At 42.1% G+C, this 24,744-nt stretch overlaps 1 protein-coding gene across 8 annotated transcripts in view; it reads right to left on the minus strand.

The window, feature by feature from the left end:
- NRBF2 (nuclear receptor binding factor 2) overlaps positions 1–24,310 on the minus strand; it is a 30,218-nt gene extending 5,908 nt beyond the window's left edge. Inside the window, exons 1-3 of one of the 8 annotated variants that reach the window (XM_049855066.1) lie at positions 6,767–6,848; positions 5,351–5,556; positions 2,800–2,961 (exon numbers count right to left, since the gene is read on the minus strand). Coding sequence is in view for 3 of the 8 variants with exons in the window: in XM_049855061.1 (XP_049711018.1) it covers positions 6,767–6,851; positions 24,084–24,113 (115 nt within the window). In the remaining 5 variants the exon portion in view is untranslated. Of the gene's footprint in view, positions 1–2,799; positions 5,557–6,766; positions 6,852–24,083 lie in introns of those variants that run through there. The other 7 variants (XM_049855064.1, XM_049855061.1, XM_049855067.1 and 4 more) reach the window with 7 other exon arrangements.
- Positions 24,311–24,744: the final 434 nt, after the last annotated feature.

Here is a 24,744-nt window from a genome sequence, read left to right on the forward strand (position 1 = left end):
CAATTTGTGTACAAATTTTTGAAGGAGAAACTACCTTGCTCTGTAAACTTTCACCTAAGTTTAGCACAAAAAAAAAAAAAAAAAAAAAGATTTCTTTTCAACCAAAGTAATGATCAATTACATATGTAGTCTGATGTCTGCTAATCTTCTGAAATGTTCCTTTTGAGTTATAAGCATTGTCCCTTATTAACTTCCTCATTTCACCTTCTGCTCTTTTGTTGTCTACAGAAGAAATGAGATGCACTTAGAGAACCAGACTGTGTGAGACTAAGGAGTGAGAATTCTAACAATCCAGTTACAGCTGCTACTCAAGGGTTTAAAACAAAAGATGATTTCTAACAACGCTGAGTCCTTGGGAGGCTATAGTTTCTTAAACTTTCCCTTACCCAGTAACCATTACTCAGGTCAATTCCAACTCATGGCAACCCCATGTATAGGGTGGGAAAATGTGGACATTCCCCCGCAACTCTAAAACACAACACAACCACCAAGCCTAAACTCCGAATCACATCTTTCTGTAACATGTTACTACTCAAACTTAAGTTCTAGCTCCATAACTAAAGTTAACGTGACCCAAAAGCCTACCTTCACCTTTTCTACTCCTGAGAATGTCACAGAATTTAAATACAGAGACAAGGGGATGACGATACATTTACTATCCAGTATTAGTTTAAGTCTTCAAAGACAGTGAAGCAGGTTAACAAAAACCATTTGTGTGTTCAGACTATCTTACTGCTCACTGCACAGCATATGCTTATTCCTCTGTTTTAACGTATGTCACACACGTGTAACCATCGTCACGTTGGGTTATAAAACTAAAGGTATTTCACTGGTGCATTCACCCACAATATGGATGTCCTACAGTGTCGCTTATGCGTCGGCATCAACTTGATGGCAATGGTTTTTTTTTTTTTTTTTTAATAGTTTAAGCATAGTACATTGCCTTTATAGAGACCACAAATTTCAACAATTTGACTGATAAGGAAATATGGTTTAGGAACAATTTAAACATGGACTGCTAGAAGAACAAACAAATCTGTCTTGGAAGAAGTACAGCCAGAATGCTCCTTAGAAGCAAGGACAGTGAGACTTCACCTCACATACTTTACACATGGTATCAGCAGGGACCAGTCCCTGGAGAAGGACATCACGCGTGGTAGAGGGTCATCGAAAAAGAGGAAGACCCTCGACGAGATGGACTGACACAGTGGCTGCAACAATGAGCTCAAACACAGCAACGACTGTGAGGATGGCGCAGGACTAGGCAGTGTTTCATTCTGTTGTACACGGGGTTAGCATAAGTTGGCACCAACTCAATGGCACCTAATAACAACAACAGTTGCCAAATTTAATGTTGTACTAAGTCCCCATAAAATTCATCATGAAAATATACAAAGATATATGGGGTACCTACTATATGCTCAGACGTACAGTAGATACAAATGTAAGCATGTGGTACATTCCTGTGACAAACAATTCTTTAAAAATAAGACTTGAACTTTTCTCTGAAAATTACTGGCTTTTAGGCCAAATCATCAAAGCACAGATTTAGCCAAACCAATGCCCACCACAGTCTGCACTTCAGCAATAAGGTTAACACATGAGAGAGAGACTCTACCAAGAAATAAAGAATATGGCTTTGAACATTCTACTGGTCTAGGGGGCCCAAAGGAAAGAGCCTGCTTCTAAGAAAGGTGGCCTACACCCATTTTGGATGTAACAGGAGTAAATAAAACACTCCCTCCCTGTCTTAAGCTGGATTCTCTGGAGTAGCAAAACCAGTGAATCGTGTATGTGTGTGTTACACACATACACAGAGACAGAATTTTTTTTAAACGGTTCATGTGTTTGTAGGGACTAGCAAGTCCCAAGTCCACGGGTCAGGCAGCAGGCTGGAGGCTTCTCCTGACTCATAGCTGCAAGTGCTCATGAACCCAAGATCCGCAGCTCAGATGGCAGGCTGCTAGCTCACAGGCTATGGAAGCTGATGAATCCCAAGACAGGCAGGCAATATGGCAGGTCACTGGCTCAAGTCCCAGGAACCGGAGGCCAGATAATGACAAGCCAGATGCAGGATCCAGAGCAAGCCAACAAGCTTTGCCAGAACGTCCGTACATATAAATATATATTGGATGCAGGACACACACCCCAAAAAATTCCTCTTATAACTGATTGGCTGATCACCTCAGACCACATCATGGAGGATGGCTATATTATTACATAACTGCCAAATGACATCATCACATAAGTGCCAAATTACATCATCATGTAACTGTCAAACCATTGCAAATCATGGCCCAGCCAAGTTGACACACAACATTAACCCTCACAGTCCACATCTTGCCAACGTGGCAACCATACACATCTGCTTAAACCATAAACAATCCCTAAGCTAAACGAAGACAATTAAGAAGTCATACCTGCACCTAACATGATACAACTAACATGTACAACTGAAAACACAAGCCCCATTTACAGCTTTTATTTTATAACAAAAATATTTGATGCGCACATACAAGGAAGAGATACTCGTTAACAACTGCAGCCCTCATTTCTACAACTAGTCATGCTGTCATTGGCTGGTATTTAGAACAATCTTTTTCCACCACCCATTCCGTACTCCCTTTACCCTCAGCAAGTACTTCATCTTGTCATGGTTCTTTGCCCGGTGATTTCATTCCTTAGCCATTAGCAGTCATGTCGGGTTGCTGTAGTTTTCCACTGACTTTTAGTGAGGGTATGATAGTACTAAGAGACTCAATAAGGGATCTCCAGTATTCCAGACCTAATCTTCTTTACCTCCATTATGCAACACCAATCCAATTTCCCCTTGTCAGTCAGGATCAAATACACCAGCCAATATGGTAATTCCCTTCTCTGCCTGTTGACCCAGAAGCAGCAGGAGCTCAAAGTGGCCGGGTAGCATTCTTAACTTCCAGTTCAATGGAATCTGTGCTGTGTCTCTCCCATGAAAAAAAAAAAAAAAAATTGCCATTGAGTTGACTCATAGCTCACAGTGGGAACATTCATCCCTTTGGAACAAAGACTTCTAGACCTGCATAACATAGGGTCACAGGGACTGGAAGCAAAAATTTGGCAAATGGGTCACTAGGGGTAATTGTAGGTGGTGCCACTCCCATTTCCACCCCTTGATTCCTGGAACTGTGAATACCGGCTACGGTGGAAACAGCACCATATACTGGACACTGGTTTAGAGTATATACTGCCTCCTGGAGAACACTGCCCCAACCCTACAAGGCACTGCCACCTAGCTTGCACCGTAATTGTGTCTTTAGGAGGCCATCCCATGGTTCTACCAAACCAGCTGCTTCAGGATCATAAGGAACATGGTAAGACCAGTGAATTTCATGAGCATGGGCCACTGCCACCCTTCACTTGCTGCAAAGTGCACAAAGTGAGTCCCTTGATCCAAGGTGATGCTGTTGGGGGGGGTACCATGACAGTGGGTAAGACATTTTGTGAATCTACGGATGGTAGTTTTGGCAGAAGCACTGCGTGTAGGGAAGGCAAATCTGTACCACAGTGTCTATCCCAGTAAGAACACTGCCATTTCCATGCTGAAAGCAGTCCAATGAAATCAACCTGTTACCAGGCTGCTGGCTGATCACCTCAAGGAATGGTGCCATTATCGAGGACTCAGTGTTGGTCTCCAATGCCAGCAGATTGGGCACTCCGCAGCGGCTGAAGCCAAGTTGACCTTGGTGAATCTAAGCCCATGCTGCTGGGCCCATGCATAACCTCCATCCCTGCCACCATGGCCACTTTGTTCATGAGCCCACTGGGTAATAACGGGAGCGGCTGGGGAAAGACAATGACTGGTTTCCATAGAACGCGCAATTCTATCCACTTGGTTGTTAAAATCCTCCTCTGCCGAAATCACCTTGTGGTAAGAACTGATATGAGACACAAACATCTTCACCTCTTTGGCCCATTCAGAGAGGTCTATCCACATGCCTCCTCCCCATACCTCCTTGTCACCAATTTTCCAATCATGTTCCTTCCAAGCCCTTGACCATCCAGCCAAACCATTGGCCATACCCCATGAAGCAGTATATAACTGCACATCTGGTCAGTTATCCTTCCAAGCAAAGCGAATGGTTCAAGTTCTTCACCTCTGCCCTTCAAGGAGGTCCCAGAAAGGGGCTGTAGTGCTGCCGCTGTCCACCTTCAAGTGGTGCCTGCATACAGGGCAGATTTTTCTCTTACTCAGTCAAGTAATCATAAGGAACTCCCTATCAGGCCACAGGTAAGGACTGGAAGACGCCAGGTAACACGGCAGGAGTGGAGACCATGGGTATTTGGGCCACTTCCTAATGCAACTTACCTGTGCCTTCAGGTCCTGCTCGGGCCCAATCTCTTACATACAACTTTCATTTAATGATGGAGTGCGGCTGTGAATGTTTGGCTTTATGACTCCGTGGGTGAGACAACAGTCAGTTCACGATGGGCAGCTCAGGCCACATGGTGACTTGTTGGCCCACGGTTAAGCATTCAGTCTCTACTAAGGCCAAAAGCTGTTTCTCAAAAGGAAAGTAGTTATCTGCAGAGGATGGCAGGGGTTCGTTCCAAAATTCTGAGGGTCTGCGCTGTGAGTCACCAAAGTGGGCCTGCCAAAGACTCCAAACAGCATCTCTATCTGTCACTGACACTTCAAGGACCATTGGGTCTGCTGGATCATATGGTCCAAGGGGCAGAGAAGCTTGGACGGCAGCAGAAACCTATTACAGGTTCTCTTGTTCTGGGCCCCACTCAAAACTAGCAGCTTTTCAAGTCACTTGATACACAGGCCAGAGTAACACACCCAAATGAGGGATATGTTGCCTCCAAAATCCAGAGGCCCACCAGGCATTGTGCCTTCTTTTTAGTTGTAGGTGGGGCCAGAAGTAACAACTTATCCTTCACTTTAGAAAGAACATCTCAACATGCCCCACACCACTGGAGTCCTATAAATTTCACTAAAGTAAAAGGCACCTGACTCTTTGTGAGACTAATTCCCCACTCTCTAGCATGCAAATATTTTACCAGTAAATCCAGAATCACTGACACGTCTTCCTTACTACGTCCAATCAACATGTCATCAATGTAACGGACAGTGTGACATTCTGTGGAAGGGAAAGGTTTCTTTAAAACCACTCTTGGTACCAAATGTCTTGGGTTAGGCTCTCTAGAAATGTAAAACCAGTGAAGCATAAACATATATAAAGGGAGAGACACAGAGGGAGAGGGAGAGAAAGAGAGGGATTTATCTCAAGGAAATGGCTCACACAGTTATAGACTGGCAAGTCCCAAGTCCATGGGTCAGGCATAAGGCTGGAGCCTTCTGACTCACGTAGCTGCCTCACGTGATCACAGAGACTGTCAAGTCCCAAGTCCGTGGGTCGGGCATCAGGCTGGAGGGTTCTCTTGGCTCATTTAGCTGCAGGGGCTGACTAATCCAAGATCGGCAAGTCAGACAGCAGGCTGCTGGCTCGCTTGCAGGCTGTAGAGGATGAATTCCCAAATCTGCAGCAGTATAGTAGGCCACTGGCTCGAGTCCTAAGAACCAGAGGTCAGATGGCAAAGAGCTGGATGCAGGACTGAGAGCAAGCCAGCAAGCTTTGCCAGAACATCCACATATATATATATATACTGGATGCAGGCCACATCACTGAGGAAACTCCCCTCACAACTGATCGGCTGATCACATCAGATCACATCATGGAAGATGACTACATCATTACATAATTACCAAACTACATCATCACATAACTGCCAAACCATTGAGAATCATGGCCCAGCCAAGTTGACACACAACCTTAACCATCATACTCCCCAAAGCTTTTTGGTTTATTACTCAGCCAACAGAAACAGGTGTGTGCAAAATAGGCCCCTAAGATCTATTTCTGAGTTCAACATATGCTAGGTTACTTTAACTGACTGGGATAAAATCAGGTTTTTGATAAGAAGCTAAAAATTCTAAATTCATACCTAAAAGAAAACTACCATCAGCATGTTACTATGGACATGAATGCAGAGATGAAATAGAAGAGAAGCTAAAGAACGATTATGGGAATAATCTTTCATTTTGGGTGGTGATGGCTTTTGACAGATTTTGTGTCATCAACATCTCAAAAAACAGAAACTCAGTGAAAATAAACTGACTGGAGTCAAATTAGCTGTTACTTTCAGAACACAAAATGGCCAACTATTTGAAACCCATAAGCCTTTTCCATAATGACTAAGATGAACTGGCAGAATTCTTGCAATAAACTTCTATCTTTAGGGATCTACAGGCTCAGAAAGCTATGTCTAGGAATCATTTACTAGCATGACAGGTATGCAATCTTCATCATTTGGAAAGAAGACTGGGTTAGGAGAAGCGGAGAAATCCAATACAACCACTTGAAAAATAAGCAAAGCCGATGATGGTCCAGTGAGTCAGCAGTGCCAACCTTACATGTGCAGGGCAAAATCACATCATCAGTAGTGTGACCTTCATTCTAAGTAAAATGTTAAGTGAAAATGGAGAAATAAAATTGCTCTCCAGCTTTAGACTCAATTATTTCTTAAAAAGAATACTCACCTGGACAGAGAAACGAGGGTTTTGCAAAAGCAACAACCAACACACAAAGAGAATGTGAACACACTGTGAAAAATGTAAACTAATACCACTGAACTATTTGTGTAGAAACTGTCATATGGGAATCTAATCTGCTGTTTAATCTTTCACCGAAAACATTATTTAAAAAAAAAAAAGAATACTCACCTGCAGCTTTTTTGTGACAAGAAATAGCCTCTTCGTATTTTCCTGCAGCTAATAAACGGTCTGCTCGTCTGCTCTGTTGATGAGCCTAAAAGACAAACAGTCCTAAATTCCTCCAATCATAAAATAAGATACTACTTAAAAAAAATTGCTTTGAAGAAGATAATGTTATTAAGAAAACGTTCTGACCCTGGAGGTCATGGTCCCCAGACCGCCTGTTAGCCCAAGACAGGAACCATTCCCAAGGCCAACTCTTCAGACAGGGATTGGACTGGACTATGGGATAGAAAATGATACTGGTGAAGAGTGAGCTACTTGGATCAAGAAGACACATGAGACTATGTGGGCAGCTCCTGTCTGGAGAGGAGATGAGAAGGCAGAGGGGGTCAGAAGCTGACCAAATGGACATGAAAATAGAGAGTGGAGGGTAGAAGTGTGCTATCTTATTAGAGGGTCAGCAACTAGGGATATACAGCAAGATGTATATAAATTTTTGTATGAGACTGACTTGATTTGTAAGCTTTCACTTAAAGCACAATAAAAATTAAAAAAAAAAAAATGTTCTGCATCCCACATTGGTGAGTGGTGTCTGCAATCTTAAAAGCTTGCAAGCAGCTATCGAAGATGCATCAACTGGTTCCAACCCACCTGAAGCAAAGGAGAAGGAAGAACACCAACGACACAAGGAAAATATCAGCCCGAGAGACAAAATGGCCACATAAACCCTCCATCAGCCTGAGACCAGAAGAACTAGATGGTGCTTGGCTACTGCCAAAGACCACCATGACAAGGAACACTACAGAGAGTGTAGTGCAGAACTCAAATTCATGTAGAAAGACCAGAATTCACAGTCTGACTGAGCCTAAAGGAACCCAGAAGACATGGCCCCCAGACTTTCAATTAACCCAAAACTAAAGCCATTCCTGAAGCCAACTCTTTAGACAAAGGCTAGGGTGGACTATAAAACAGAAAATAATACTCATGAAGACTGTGCTTCTTAGTTCAGGTAGATACACAAGACTAAATGGGCAGCTCCTGTCCAGAGGCAGGATGAGAATGCACAAAGGACAGGTGCAGGTTGAATGGACATGGGAAACCTGGGGTGCAAAGGGTGAGTGTGCTGTCACTTTACAGGGATTGCAACTAGGGTCACATAACAATGCATATAAATTTTTGTATGAGAAACTGAGCTGTAAACTTTCAACTAAAGCACAAAAAACAAAAAGATAATGTTGTTTACTGCCACCAACACCAAACTCCCATTACAGCTACATCTATAATTAAGGAAAATAAATGGCAGAGCCCACAACTATAGTACAAGTAGTCCCTGACTTACCATGGGGATACATTACGACGACTCCATCCTAAGTTTTGACTTAAGTCTAACATTTCATTTTCTTGTTTGCTTTCATCATTAATTGCCTTTTATTATCAGTATCTTTTATAAATCTGATCTTTGTTTTGGGGGTTAGAAAAATTACATATAAACTTACAGACATATTTTAACACATACATAAAACCAAAAACCAAACTCACTGCCATCAAGTCAATTCCATTCAGATTTACTGCAACCCTACAGAACAAAGGAGAACTGTCCTCCAGGGTTTCCAAGGCTGTCATCTTTACGGAAGATTTGCAGAATTGATGCCTTTGAATTACAGGGTTGGTGACGAATACTGAATATACCATGGACTGCCAGAATGCTCCTTAGAAGCAAGGGCGGCGAGACTTTGTCTAACATACTTCAGAGGGACCAGTCCCTGGAGAAGGACATCATGCTTGGTAAAATAGAGGGCTAGCAAAAAAGACGAAGATCCTCGACAAGACGGACTGACACAGCAGCCGCAACAATGGGCTCAAACACAGCCATGACTGTGAGGATGGCACAGGACCAGGCTGTTTTGCTCTGTTGTACACAGGGTCTCTGAGTCAGGACCCACTCAAAAGCACCTAACAACAACAATCTTTATGGAAGCAGACCACCACATCTTTCTCCCCCGGAGCAGCTGGTATGTTCAAACTGCTGAACTTTTTTGGTTAGCAGCCGAGCACTTAACCACCATCCCACCAGGGCTCCTTTTAGATGCATACGTACATACATTGTTGTTGCTGTTAGGTGTCGTCAAGTCGGTTCCGATTCATAGCAACCCTGTGTACAAAACAATGAAATGCTGCCCAGTTCTGCGCTATCCTCACAACTATTGCTATGTTACAGCTCATTGTTGGAGCTACTGTGTCAACCCATCTCACTGAGGGTCTTCCCTTTTTTTTTTTTGACTCTCTACGAAACATGATGTTGTCCTTCTCCAGACACAGGTCCCTCCTGATAACACATCCCAATAACATGAGACGAAGTCTTGCCATTCTTGCTTCTAAGGAGCATTCTGGCTGTACTTCCTCCAAGAGAGATTTGTTCATTCTTCTAGCAGTCCATGGTATGTTCAATACTCTTCACCAACACCGTAATTCAAAGGCATCAATCCTTCTTCAGTCTTCCTTATTCATTATCCAGCTTTCACATGCATATGAAGTGACTTAAAACACCACGGCTTGGGTCAGGTGCACCTTAGTCTTCAGGGTGACATCTTTGCTCTTCAACACTTTGAAGAGGTTCTTTGCAGATTTACCCAATGCAATGTGTCTTTTGATTTCTTGACTGCTGCTTCCATGGCTGTTGATTGTGGATCCAAGTAAAATGAAATCCTTGACAACTTCAATCTTTTCTCCATTTATCATGTTGTTGCTCACTGGTCCAGTTGTGAGGATTTTTGTTTTCTTTATGTTGAGGTGTAATCCACACTGAAGGCTGTGGTCTTTGATCTTCATTAGTAAGTGCTTCAAGTCCTCTTCACTTTCAGCAAGCAAGGTTGTGACAGCTGCGTAACGCAGGTTGTTAATGAGTCTTCCTCCAATCCTGATGCCCCATTCTTCTTCATATAGTCCAGCTTCTCGGATTATTTGTTCAGCTTACAGATTGAATAGGTATGGTCAAAGAATACAACCCTGACGCACACCTTTCCTGACTTTAAACCAATCAGTATCCCCTTGTTCTGTCCAAACAACTGCCTCTTGATCTATGTAAACGTTCCTCACGAGCACAATTAAGTGTTCTGGAATTCCCATTCTTCGCAGTGTTATCCATAGTTTGTTATGATTCACACAGTTGAATGCCTTTGCACAGTCAATAAAATACAGGTAAACATCCTTCTGGTATTCTCTGCTTTGAGCCAGGATCCATCTGACATCAGCAATGATATCCCTGGTTCCACGTCCTCTTCCACGTCCACTGCTAGTAGGAATGTAAAGTGATACAGCCACAGTAGAACACTTTGGCAGTTTCTCAAAAATTTAACCACTGCAATTACCACATAACCCAACAATTTCACTCCTATATACACAAAATAACTGAAAGCAGGGACCCAAACAGGTAAGTGTATACCAATGTTCGCTGTAGCATTATTCATAATAGTGAAAAGATGAAAACAATCCAAGTGTTCATGAACAGACGAACAGATAAACAAAATGTGGTGTATACACACACAATGGAAAACTATTCAGCCATAAAGAGAAACGAAGTTCTTATACATGTTCTGACATGGGTGAATCCTAAAAACATGATGCTGACTGAATTAAGTCAGACACAAAAGGACAAATATTGTATGATCCCACTTACATGAAATATCTAGAACAGGCAAATGCACAGGAAGTTACTAGCAGTTACCGGGGCTAGTGTTAAGGAGGAATGAAGGGTTACTGCCAAAGGGTACCAAGTTTCTGTTTAGGAGGATGAAAAACTTTCGGAAATAGAGAGTGGTAATGGTAGCACATCTGGCAGAGCCCAGGTGGCACAGCGGTTAAAGCAGTAGGATGCTAACCTAGAGGCTGGTAGTTCGAACCCACCAGCTGCTCTGTGGGAGAAAAATGTGGCACTCTGCTTCCATAAAAATGTATGGCCGTGGAAACCCTGTATAGTTGCCATGAGTGAGAATCGACTAGAAGGCAGTGGATTTGGGTTTGGAATGGTAGCACACCATGATGAATGTAATTAGTGTCACTGATTTGTACACTTAAAAACAGAAAAAATTTTGCTATGTTATTTTACCACAATAAAAAATTTTGAAATGCTAAAAAAAATTACGCAAAATCTGTTTTGTCAGTAAGGTATACAGTGATTTATCGTGAATGCTTTTCAAGAAACGTGCCATGGAGGTCTCATAAAAACACTTCAGAGAAATACTTTTGCACTTGAAACTGGAAATACAGTGGCTTGTTTGCACTTATACTCTTCGGTGTAAAACAGAGGTGGAGACAAAAGTAGAAAATAGCACTTCCTGCAACCCATGTTGTTTGCATTTTCCCCACTTCTATTTTTGTAAGAAGAAACAAGCAACACTCTCAAAGTGAAGATCATCTCTTTCAGTTGGCTTCAAAGGCTTTTTATTCTTTAAATAGTAATTCAACAAACTTTTAAGTCTGAATCTATTCCTAACAAAAATAACTGGTCACCATAAATAACTGATGACTTAAAATAATGGATAAAATTTAACCGTAGACTTGGACTGAGCAAAAGATATTTTCTGAGCACATTAAAATTTTATACTATCCTGAAATGATAACGATACGGGTCTTTTAGAAAGATTATGCACATGATAAAGAAAGCTAGTAAGTATCAGCAGTTACGATTAACATTATTTCTTTAATGCACGTGTTCTAATAGTATTGTGAAAGACCAATGCAGGCAAAGAAACTCTACTGTCCTGGGAATGCAAGTGACAATCAACAAGGTTTTAAGGAGAAAAAAAAAAAGGAAATGGAAGGGGTAAACGGGAAAGTGCCTCTACCTTTCTGAGCTTTAAAACACGCTTCAAAGAACAACCCAAAAGTTCTCATGCAGTAACACCAAGACCTCATGGCTCTCCTGACTCCCCACAAACCTCCCCATGTAAACATACACCCACTCTAAGTTATTTAGTGTCACAACAATCAGATTCTTTTCTTAAAAAAAAAAAAAAAAAGCACTGTTCCTACTAAGTTTTAATTTGACACCCAGCAAGTGCAGACTCTGGATAGAGCCTGAATTCCCGAGTTCAAATCTCAGCTTGAACACCCATTAGACACACGAACTTGGCATTCTTAACTTTCTGCCTCAATTCTCTCACCTCTAAAATGAGAGTTGTGAAGATTAAACTAGTTATATCGGAGTACTTAGAAAAGTGCCTGGTATATTAAAAAAATATATACATACCAGTGGTTTCAAACTGCTGACCTTTTGGTCAGCAGCCATAGCTCTTAATCACTGTGCCACCAGGGCTCTGCCTGGTATATAATACTCAATAAATCCATCACTATCCTAAGTACTACGAAAGACAATAAAAGCATTGGAGGTCCTGCCATCAAAAAATTCACAATGTACTTGGAGAGAATAGACTAAATTGCATCTTCATTTTTACTGAAGATACTGTAGGAAATCTATTTTGTCTGTCATTTTATTAAAAAATCTTTGAAGATTTTGCATATTAAAATGTATCTCTTTAAATTGTGTTCTTGACAGAATCACAGCTATTTAAAGTAATTAGTTTTCACTACATCATCCTGAAACCTGAAGAACTAGATGATGTCCGGCTACAACCGATGACTGCCCTGGCAGGGAACACAACAGAGAACCCCCGAGGGAGCAGGTGAGCAGTGGGATGCAGACCCCAAATTCTCATAAGACCAGACTTAATGGTCTGACTGAGACTAGGACTCTGGTGGTCATGGCCAGACCTTCTGCTGGCCCAGGACAGGAACCATTCCCAAAGCCAACTCTTCAGATATGGATTGGAGAGGGATGCTGGTGAGGAGTGAGCTTCTCGCATCAGGTGGACACTTGAGACTATGTTGGCAACTCCTCCCTGGAGGGGAGATGAAAGGGTAGAGGGGGTTAGAAGCTGGCGAAATGGACACGAAAAGAGAGAGTGGAGGGAGAGAGCGGGCTGTCTCATTAGGGGGAGAGTAATTGGGAGTGTGTAGCAAGGTGTATATGGGTTTTTGTGTGAGAGACTGACTTGATTTGTAAACTTTCACTTAAGGCACAATAAAAATTATTTAAAAAAAAAGTAATTAGTCTTTAAATACGTACCATTGGTAATTCAAGATAAACCAGGAACAAGAAGCAAATAAAATAGGAATTTTGGTAGAGATCCTAAAAGCAGTTTGCGCACTGATATCTTCATAATTCTGATAACACGTTTTTCTTCTTGACCAAGTATTCCAAGATGCACTAAGATTTTGTGAGAAAGACTTTATCTCAATATTTCATATTCATTCAGAAAGGACAAAAGACACACTAGGTCGTTATGATAGTTTCACTAACAACTCAAATAATGTTTAAGTCAAGAATGCATTTATTTCAAGTACTAATCAAATTAAGCTTGAATTTTTATGTATTGGTATTATTGCTGTTGTTGTGTGCCCTCAAGTCGATTCCGACTCGTCAATTCCAACTCACAGCAACCCTATAGGACAGGCCAGAACTGCCCTGCAGGGTTTCCAAGACTGTAATTTTTTTTTTTTTTTGTACTTCAGATTAAGTTTTACAGACCAAACAAGTTTCTCAATAAACAATACACATATTGTTTTGTGACACTGGCTGCCAGCCCTACGACAATGTCAACACTCTCCTTCTCGACCTTGGGTTTCCCATTACCAGCTTTCCTGTCCCCTCCTGACTTCTCGTTCTTGACTCTGGGGTGGTGTGCCCATTTAGTCTCGTTTTGTTTTATGGGACTGTCTTGTCTTTGGCTGAAGGGTGAACCTCAGGAGTGACTTCTGTACTGAGTTGAACGGATGTCCGGGGGCAATACTCTCGGGTTTTCTCCAGTCTCGGTCAGACCAGTACATCTGTTCTTTTTTTGTGAGTTATAATTTTGTTCTACATTTTTCTCCAGCTCTTTCTGTGACCCTCTATCGTGATCCCTGTCAGAACTGTCGGTGGTAGTCACCAGGCAACGTCCAGTTGTGCTGGATTCAGTCTGGTGGAGGCTGTGGTAGTTGTGGTCTGTTAGTCCTTTGGACTAATCTTTCCCTTAGGTCTTTGGTTTTCTCCAGTCTCCCTTGCTCCAGACAGGCTGGGACCAGTGGAGTATCTTAGATAGCCATTCACAAGCTTTTAAGACTCCAGACGCTACTCACCAAAGTAAGATGTAGAACATTTTCTTTATGAACTATGTTACACAAATTGAGCTAGATGTTCCCCAAGACTATGGTCCTTAGCCCAGTAATTCAGTCCCTCAGGGAGTTTGGATGTGTCTATGAAGCTTCCATGACCTTGCCTTGGTCAAATTGTGCTGGCTTCCCTGGCCTTGTGTACTGTCTTACCCTTCACCAAAGCAAGGCCTGAATCTTTAAAGAAGCAGTCTGCCACATCTTTCTCCTGAGGAGTGGCTGGTAGGTTAGCAGCCAAGCACTTAACCACTGTGCTACCTGGGCTCCTAATTTATTGTTTATCGCTCTTCTTAAATGAAGTATCACTATTTATCAGGAAGCTATTAAGATAGTTGGGTTTTGGGTTTACTAAGATAGTTCTCTTCAAGAACTTCAATTCCATTAACCCATTTTCATCTCCCTCGCTGGTATATAAACAAGTTCAATTTCTTGTTTTGTTGAGCTTCCAGACTTCCTATAGAACTGTATAAATTTGATCTTCATAAAAATCAAAGTGTTTTTGTCTCAATTACCTTTCCCATTCTAATATGTCACATAGTGTATTTACTAAATCATTAGTAGCTGCTTTCCTTAGAACTGGAGCCCTGGTGGTACAGTGGTTAGGAGCTATGGCTGCTAACCAAAAGTCTGGCAGTCCAAATCCACCAGCTGCTCCTTGGAAACCCTATGGGACAGTTCTATAAATCGGAATCAACTCAACGGCAACAAGTTCCTTAGAACTAAAATTTTCTTCATGCTCTTTGTAGTTTAGTTCTTATTTTCTTTGCTTCTCTGTCAATAATTATGGTAAGCAGTTTCTAACATGGCTCCCAATGATCTCGACTCCTGGTATTCACACCCATATACAGTCTCCTCTTCTCAAATGCGTGCTGGACCTAGTGTCTTGGATCTAAGGAAAAGAATACAACGGAGTGGATGGATGTCATTTCATGATTAGGTTACAAAAGACTATCACTTCCGTCTTGGTAGCACTCTCTCTCCTTTGGTTAATTTAATGAAGCCAGCTGCTATGCTGTGAACTGCTCTACGGAGAGGCTCACAGGGAATCGAAGGTGGCCTTCAGTGAACAGCCAGCGAGGAATTCAGGCCCTCAGTCCATAAGCCCTCAAGGAATTGAATCCGACCACCGTGTATGTGAGCTTGGAAGCAGATCTTGCTCCAGTGGAACCTTCACAAAAGACCAAAGACCCTGCTGATACCTTGATTGCAGCCTTCTGAGAAACCCTGAAGCAAAGACACAGTTGGCCTACAGAAACTGTGATGTAATAAAATGTGTTGTTTTAAGCTGAGTAGTTTTTAGTTGTTACGCAGCAACAGATAAATAATACAATTGTAGTAGTATAGCAACTCTGTTATTGTAAACTTCCTCAAACGCTATTAGAAAAGTTTAAATAGGGAGAGTAGTGACTGTCAATCCTCAAGGAGTTGTGATACCCTATCGCTGAGTTATTAGATTTAGTGATACTACAATCTCATAGTAAAATACTTTCTGGCACTTAGGGCTTATGATAAACAAGTTGTAAGAATTTCTTTAAAATTCTCATGGAAATTTGGACTTTCAATTCCAGCCATGTAGAGTAGCTAGCATTGACTTATTTTCCTGCTGCAAACAACTACAAAGCTGAACAAAATATGTGAAAACAACTGCTTACAGGCACTGGACAAAAAAATAGTGGAGGGCTATAGTCTTTGAGAAAAAGGAAATATACAAGGTGAAACCCGCATTCATCCCAGCTTAAGTTTTGAGGTCATTTTCCAAAATGGAGTACAAGAAAATAAAACCCAAGGGGAAGGTAGTATCTCATCCAACAGGGGGGATGAAAACTTAAACTCAAAAAGGTTGGGATTTGAGGAGCAGAGTCCAGGATTGGAAGAACTGCCATGAAGATACACTAAAAGAGTGCACAAAAATTCCCTTGGGTCCTTGTACGCTAAAAAAAAGGTTAAAATGAAAACTTTTTATTATATTTTACAATATTTTTTAAATCTAAATCTATGTGTCTCCATACATATAAATCAGTTGCCACAAGTTGATTCCAACTCATGGCAACCCCATGCACGCTCCATTGAGTTTTCAATGGCTAGTTTTTCAAAAGTAGATCACTAGGTGCGGTGCAATGGATCACTTGTGTGGCCTTTCTAGCCATGGTCTTGTAATTCCTACCCAAGTGATTGGGTGGGACTATCTGTAAGGTAACTGTAGCCCACCAAAGGGATTGGCCAGTTCTGCCATTTCGCTGGGCTTGAAATGAGCCACCCAAGAAGCGGGATAAAGAGGATCCCACCATCACCGAGAAAGAACAGCCAGGGGCAGAGAGCGTATCCTTTGGACCCAGGATTCCTGCATTAAGCTCCTGGACCCAGGAGACAGAGCGCAAGCTGTAACCTTGAAGATGTCGAGAAGCAGTGGCAGGGGAGACCAGCAGGAGAGACTGCTTAATGGGCTTTCTGGCCCATGAAGCAAGGAAGCTGAGTGCCTTTGAGCAGAGGCAGAGGGCCAGGGAGAGGTGTGCCTGCAAGTTACTATCAGACGCACGTCATTAATGCACTAAAAGGTCGGACAGTAGATTTTTCACTATTGTCATGAATGCAAAACCTCGGATAATGAGACAGTCAATAAGTGAGGAGTGTGTGTACAAGAAAATGCTAAAGAATCTCCAGGAGTCACTAGACTTAATAAATGAATTCAGCAAAGTGGCATGGTTTAAGGTCAAGAGACAAAATACACAAGGCCAATAAAGAAGGTCAATACACAAAAATCATTTGAGTTTCTATACACCAGCAATAAGCAACCTGAAAAGGAAATGTAAGAAAACAATTCCATTTACAATAGCATGTGAAAGAATAAAATACCTAGGAATAAATTTAACCAGAGAAGTAAAAGACCTGTACACTGAAAACTACAAAACATTGCTGAAAGAAGTTAAAGAATATCTAAATAAATGGAAGGACATTATGTGTTCATATATTAGAAAACTTAATATTATTCAGATGTCAATACTACTGAAAGTGATCTATAGATTCAATGCAATCTCTATCAAAATGCTAAGAGCCTTCTTTGAAGAAATGGAAAAGCAAATCCTCAAATTTGTATGGAACTGCAAGGGACCCCAAACAGCCAAAGCTATCTTGATAAAGAACAACAAAGTAGGGGACTCCCACTTCCTGATTTCAAAATGTACTTTAAAGGTACAAGACTATAGTACTGGTAGAATGACAGACATATAAACCAATGGAATAGAACTAACAGTTCAGAAATATACCCTTACATCTTTGGTCAACTGATTTTCAACAAGGATGCTAAGTCCATTGAATAAGGAAAGGACAGTCTCTTCAATAAATGGTGCTGACAATTATTTTCCATATGCAAAAAAATAAAGTGGCCCATACCTCACACCGTATATGAAAGTTAACTCAAAATGGATCAACAACCTGAATTTAAGTACTAAAACCATAAAACTCATGAGACAAAACATAGGGGAAATGCTATAGAACCTAGTTTTCAAAAACTGATTCTTAGGTACGGAATAGAACACACAGGCAACTAAAGACAAAAGAGATAAATTGGACGTCATCAAAATTTAAAACTTTTGTTCATCAAGGGACTTTATCAGCAAAGTGAAGAGACAACCTACAGAATGGGAGAAAATACTTGGGAACCATCATCTGATAAGGGCTTGATATCTAGAATATATAAAGAACTCCTACACATCAATTGTGATACGATGGATTGCTTCTGTGTGGCCTTTCTTGCCATGGTCTTCTAACTCCCACCCAAGTAACTGGATGGGACACTGCAAATAAGACAATTGTGGCCCAGCAAGAGGACTGGTCAGTTTTGCCTTAAAAGAGAGCCAATTCCAGAGGAAGAACAGCCAAGAACAGAGAGTGCGTCCTTTGGACCCGGGATCCCTGCACTGAGAAGCTCCTGGAACCAGGAGACAGACAGAGATAGAGAGAGAGAGCTGTAACCTTAAAGATGGTAAGAAGTAGTGGCAGGACAGACCAGCAGGAGGCCACACATTGGGCTTCCCAGCCCATGGAACGAGAAAGCTGAGTGCCTGGGGTGCCTCTGGGAACTTACTGGCAGGGGCTAAAAGAGCTTTGTAACACTTGCCTGAGCAAGGCAGAGGCCTAAGGCCAGAGAGAGGTGTGTCTGCGAGCACAGCTGCAGAGGCACTGTCCTGATGGAAGAACTGTATCCTGTGTGTTCCTGAGCCTGAACTGAAACTTACTGTAGCGGCTAAGTGCTATGGCTGCTAACCAAATGGTCGGCAGTTCAAGTCCGCCAGGCGCTCCTCGGAAACCCTATGGGGCATTGCATAGGGTAGCTATGAGTCGGAAACGACTCGATAGCACTGTTTTTTTTCCCCCTAATAAACCCCATAATCTTGAGTATCATCTGTGAGTTTTGTGTGACCACTGCAGTGAATTATCGAACCCAGGAGAGTAGTAAGTAGTGTCGTGGAACAGCTGGTGTCAGAATTGGTAAATATGTCAGAGAGAGGAAGCATGTCTGACCTCCGCCTCACAGGAATCAGCCTTGGGCTGTTGATCTTGATTCTCCTTCCCCCTTCCAAAGTTAAAGGAAGTCAGATACCACCCCCATGCCATTTTTACACCAGGCTTTTCTTCTGAGGCACCTCCATGTGGAATCAATCCTTCAATCAACCTTTCGGTTTGCAGTTGAACATGTTAACTGTTTGTATCACCCACAGATTCCATCTATCTGTATATAAATATGTATATTCATATTCAATGGTCCACTTATTTCACACACTATTTCATCCATCCTAGCTCTAGGACATTTTGACCAAAATTCTCCTACTCCCTCAAGTAAAAATGAAAGCACAATACTATAAAATGTTCTAAAACTTTTATAAAAAGTAAAACAGCTTCAGATTTAGTAATGTTGTAAACACCTTACTCTGTGTACTCTATACACATTCCTCCCTCGCGGGGCCCCTTCTTCTTACAAATAGCCAACACTTTCCATATGCTCCACCCCTTTCTGTGAACTGTTCTTCCTAGGCAATCCATATGATTGCTGTGCAAGCTGTCATATTGTGATATGACCTGGTCCCCTGGACACATAAAGAATCCCTTCCTCCAGATTTTCAGACTTAGGGCCGGAGAGCAATTCCAGGAAGTTTCAAGTGGTTTTAACTAATGTGACATTCAGGATCTAGCCAGATGGAAAAAACAGGCCTGCAGTGAGGAGTGAGCAGTCAAGCCTGGAGAGGCAGAAAATGGAGAATCTTGGCTTCGTCTGAGACCCAGGTCCAATATGTTCTTAGGTCCACCTGCATTGTATGCCTGCCCTTCCAGCACCTTTCTCTGGATTCCAACAATTTAACCGTTGGGTTTTAATTAATTTCAAGCAGGTTTCCAACACCTGCCACCAAAATAATCCTAACAATTATAGATTACTAAGTGACTCCCTCACTGCCAGGTACTACTTTCACAAGCTGCTCTAAAAAGTTCCAATATTGTCTTCTCTCCCAAAGGACAATATCACTTTCTATTTATAGTGTCCTTGGGAAAAGCTATATGGAAAGGTGAAAAGAAAAGGAATACTCAGAGTATGAGACAATACCAAAAAGAGTGTGGAAAACAAAAAAAACCAAACTCACTGCCATCGAGTCGATTCCAACTCATAGTGACCCTATAGGACAGAATAGAACTGCCCCATAGTTTCCAAGGTGTACCTGGTGGATTTGAACTGCTGACCTCTTGGTTAGCAGCCGTAGTACTTAACCACTATGCCACCAGGGTTTCCAAAAGAGGTAGAGAGAAATTTCTTATACTTCTGATCTTGTGGTACAGTGAAAGAGAAACCTTATTCATGCTCCCTTTTCCAGTCAACTCCTACAGACAACAAGCAGCAAGCAGTACTTTCTAACAATAAGCACTATATTGACTGTCATACCAACTAATGTAATACAATCATAATTAAGAAAATTGTTCAAGTGTTAGATAAGTCCAGGAAAACCTCTTTACAATTTTAAGTCTAAGAACCAACTTTTCCCACATGCAGCTCTGCCAGCTTTTTTTTTCTTCCTTAATTTTCCAGTCTAGTTTACTTCTTTTCAGAACTACCACCATCTGCTTTGAAGACAGTGGGAACCTAGTATAGCATCTTTCAAATCACAGGTTGCAACCTACCTTACCTGCCTGTTGTGAAATCAATTTAGTGGGTCACAAGCAGCATTTTAAAAATCTCATATTAAATGTTAGGGGGGAAAAAAAAAACAAACCTGTTGCCATTGAGTCGATTTCAACTCATAGCGACCCTATAGGACAGCGGGTTTCCAAGGAGAGTCTGGTGAATTTGAACTGCTGACCTTTTGGTTAGAAGCTGTAGCTCTTAATCACTATGCCACCAGGGTTTCCATTAAATATCAGAGTGCATCATACATAAAAAAAAAAAAAAAAAAAAAACACAGCAAAGTTTTATTTTGTTTTGGTAAAATTTACAGAGGGCCCCTACTTTTTGCACAATGCCAAGAGACACCATCCATAATGTAGTAGTTCTAGATTAATATACACATATGTATGTGTGTACTGGTCATTATGTAAAAACTTCTCATTGTGGATCACAGTCAAAAAAGTTCTCACATTGAGTCAAAAAAGAAGAGCAAACATTAATCTAACAGAAAAGGTCAATATTTAGAATACTGCTTTCAAATCCTATTACTACCACTTTGCACTGCAGTGTCTTCACCTGTAAAACGGGGATAATTGCTCATATGGATGTTAAAATTACAAAATAATATATATAAAGCACCCGATGCCAATCCCAAACCAAACCCGTTGCCATCAAGTCAATTACCAGTACTTAGTAACTGCCGGATGCAGTGTGTGTCCATTAAGCCCAGCAGAGCTTGTGACATGTGATAAATGTCCCTTGAAATTTCTCAGGGCAACAAGGAAGGGGTTTCAAACCGCCTCATTCTACCTTAAAGATTTTACTGCCATCCACTACAAAACAGTGAAGAGCACCAATATAATCACTATGGGATAGTTATGAAGACTCCAGGTACATACATGGCCATTCCTTAGACCATGATATTGGATTCCTTTTCTTAGATGAGAAGCTTAAAAGTAAAAAAGCTTCATTAACAACCTCATGTGATGTGAGAACTCACCACACTAGGGGGAAGCTTTCTAAGCACTCTTAAGAGCCAAACACATGAAACACAATTGTGGCCAAGACAGTCACACGGTCAGTCCCTGTCCTTAAAGAGTCTGCAGTCTAGGTAAGCAAAGCATGAGCAACAGTCAAGTATAAATGAAGGTCTGACATCACTTACCAAGTTGGCAGCCAACAAGCCAAAGAGCTAGAAATTATTTCACATAAGTTTTGACATCAGCCAATAGCATTCACATTACCAAAATTAAACGTATTGGAAAGCAGTGCCTAAATACACACTAAGTAATTTTATGTTATGTTTTTCCCATATTAAAAATTGGCAAAAGAAAAACTGATGGAAAAAATCTTATTCTGAGTTCAAAGCCTAGCTATTATTTCTTCAACAGAATACAATTTATCTCATTTCTCTTTTGACCCAACTTCATCAAAGCAGGGAACCAGAGCACAGTATCTATACTACCTACTGAAACGAGTATTTCGAACTGGTCTCTTCCATCACTATCTGAGAGGAAATAAAGTCTAACATAGAAGAATCAATACGAGATCAGAGGCACCAAATGCAAACACAAATGAAATGAAAAAAAAAATTTTAACAAGCACAACATAGAAGTAAGCATTACTAGAAAGAGGTCACGATATCAAAATAAGTTGTGATCCATAATGTATTTAAGTCAGGGCCTAAGCAATTACTGAATTTCTCTGTTTAGGTTTATTCACCTATAAATCTGAGAAGCATTCTTATCAATTCCAAGGATGCCCTGAAGACGCAGAGTTATAAACCTATACTGTAATAAGTCCTAATATGATGAATTTGGGCTATGCTATACCATTAAAAAAGTTTGTACACACTACTGGGATTTTCACAGGCACTCACTGAATCATAGCATTGAGAACTATTTCTCATGCTGAGTCAAATGGATACTAATTTGAATACCTGCTGATGTAAAAGAACGTGAGTCTTCAAAAACCCTAGTCTTCTAAAACCCTGAGTGACACCACTGATACTTACCAGCAGAATTAAAATCAATCAGGTAAACGCTAATCTCGGTTCCATCATTATCTTCCAATAAACAGCTATAAGTCAGGTCTTTCAAATCTCACATGGTTTAAAAATTCAAGATGCCAAATTTCTGATACCTGCCCACATAAACTTCATGGCAGGATTATCCAATTATGCTAGCCTGCTTAACAAGACTCTTCTCAAAATTCTCCTTCTAGAAAAATACTATTGCCATCATTTAACTACTTTTTTCCTAAATGGATATTCAGCTACTCCACCTACAATTCTAACTCAGTTTTAGTCTTCTCATAATCCACCACACATTTGTGGAGCATTTGGCTGTGGCTATACTGCAGCCTGCAGTCAAATAAAGTGAAGCTAACTGGAAACGAACCAATGGTTATTTTGCAAGGACACTTGAACTTTGAAGCACTTTGTAAACTGCTGATTATTTTTAACTATGTGACGTTTCAGTATTAGGCCATCTATTATATTCAACTGCAAATTACACGTCACCTTAAGAGCAAGAATGGTGCCAAGAGAGTTCCCTGATTTTTAAATATAAATCTAGACCAATTTTTCTTAAGTGTAAACAACTCTTATCCATGGGGGTGGGGGAAGGAGAAGGGGGAAGACAATTTGGAGGTGCTCCTCAGAGCAGCTAACCAGCTAACTTAGCACCAGTCATTTGGGAAAAACAGCTTTCCCTCCAAGAATTTTAGGCTTTTAAAGCTCAACAAGCCCAGACCTTTATTTTACAAGTGAGATTTTAAAGTAAGGGCTCATGGTCTGCTTACAATAATAACTAACTCTTATACTGTACTATGTACCAGGTACTGTTCTAAGGACTTTACACCTTTAATCCTCACAACAAGCTTAAAAGAAACCTGAAACCTCGTGAGGTCAAGTAACTTGCCCAAGGTCATGCAGCTATTCAGTGATAAAGCCAGAACTCAAATCCAAGCATTCTGGCTCCATAATCTATGCCTTTAAACCGTCAGTTGTGTATGGTTCTGTGTAGAGGTCCGAACCCAGTGCAGGGCTCTTCCAAGACTCTAGGGTTCAGAGTTCCAATTTGAGGAACTACATACATTCTTTTTTCCAATCCCACCCAGGAGAGAACTGCAAACCTGTGCCTCTTAAAAGTTCCTTCTGTCTGCCACCTTAAATAATCTGACTTGTGCATTCAAAATGGGTATCCTCTTTGGGAAACCAAAGGATGCAGTGGCCAGTCCAGAAAGAACTCGTGTGTGTTTGTTTTAATTGCAACACCTGAAATGACTAAAAGCATAATAATAAAAGAGAATGGACTATCAGCACTTTTTCTGAGAAAGGCAAATCCCTCTCATACTTTCCTGATGCCCGAAGTGATGAAACTGAGTTAAAAACAAGGATGGTCCTTTTTTCCAGCTATCTCGAATTTGGGGAGAAAGGACTCTCTCGGACTATGCATCTGAATGTATGCCACAAATGGGTGAAGGGAAAAATGGGCGCAAAGCGCAGTATATTCATCTCTTCAAAGTGGGAGGCTCAGACTCGGGACCCCAGTGTTAGAAGATAACCCCAGTATTATACACCACTCCTGCCCTGGCCGGCTACGCTGCCTCTCCAGGTTGCATGCACGGAGGTGGCTACGTGGCGCCTGCAGGCATTCCCCCCGGACTGCCGAGAAGGTGGCGGCCCCGGCTGGTGAATCCCCTTGCCCAGGACCTGCCGCACGGGGCGGCGGCAAGTGGGACCCAAGAACTCCTCGGGGGTTTCTTCCGTGGGGGGCAAAGTCTGGGGGAGCCTGCCTCGAGCCGCTGAGGGGCCACGGCCTGCCTGCTGCCCCCCGCCTCTGGGACCGTCACTGCCAAACCCGCCGCCAAGCCTCGAGGATCAGCAGGCACGCCGGGGATGGGATCTGACTTCTGAGGCAAAGGCTCCTGAGGGGGGACGTGATCCTCTGTGGGCTCACTCACCAGGTTGAGGGGTCCTTCCATTACTTCCATAGACCCCGGGGTAAGCGGCGGCCTGAGGAAGGGGAGCGGCGGTGCCCGGGCACATGGAGGGGACCAGCAGGGGAACGCGACGCAGCGGCGGTACGACCCCACTCTCAGCCCCGAGAGCCAGCGGTGGGCGCAGAAACACCAACAGGCGCACCACTTCCTCCTCCGGCGCCTCGCCGCGGGCCCGCCCCCTGCGCCGCTCCACGGCCACGCACGGCGTCCTGACGTCACACGCGCGGGAGGCTGGTTCAAAGTGGGAGTGAGGACGCGGAGTAGGTGGGGCTTGGGGACGACGGGCCACCCAGTGACGCGCACTTTTGCGTGATCCGTATTTCCTCTCGCGAGAGCCTTATCTTCAGCTTCTGGAAGGCTATCCTGACGTCACGTGAGAGGATGCAGGCTCAGTTGGTAACTTAAACAGTCAGGCTGTTGTTCGCTATTGGTTTCTCCCATTTTTTTCCCGCCTGGCTTTTCTCCATATCTACCCACTCTCCTTAGCTACACTGTCTTGCTCTCCGATTCGCACTTTTATCCCATTTGCAGTTCATTACTTTTTTCAAAAACCAGACGAGCAATTCTAGACTGGAGGAGACAAGCTTGAATAATTCCGGGCTTTGCCCTCGAATTGCTCACA

This window comes from Elephas maximus, chromosome 16 (assembly GCF_024166365.1).
Source record: "Elephas maximus indicus isolate mEleMax1 chromosome 16, mEleMax1 primary haplotype, whole genome shotgun sequence".
NCBI lineage: Eukaryota > Metazoa > Chordata > Mammalia > Proboscidea > Elephantidae > Elephas > Elephas maximus.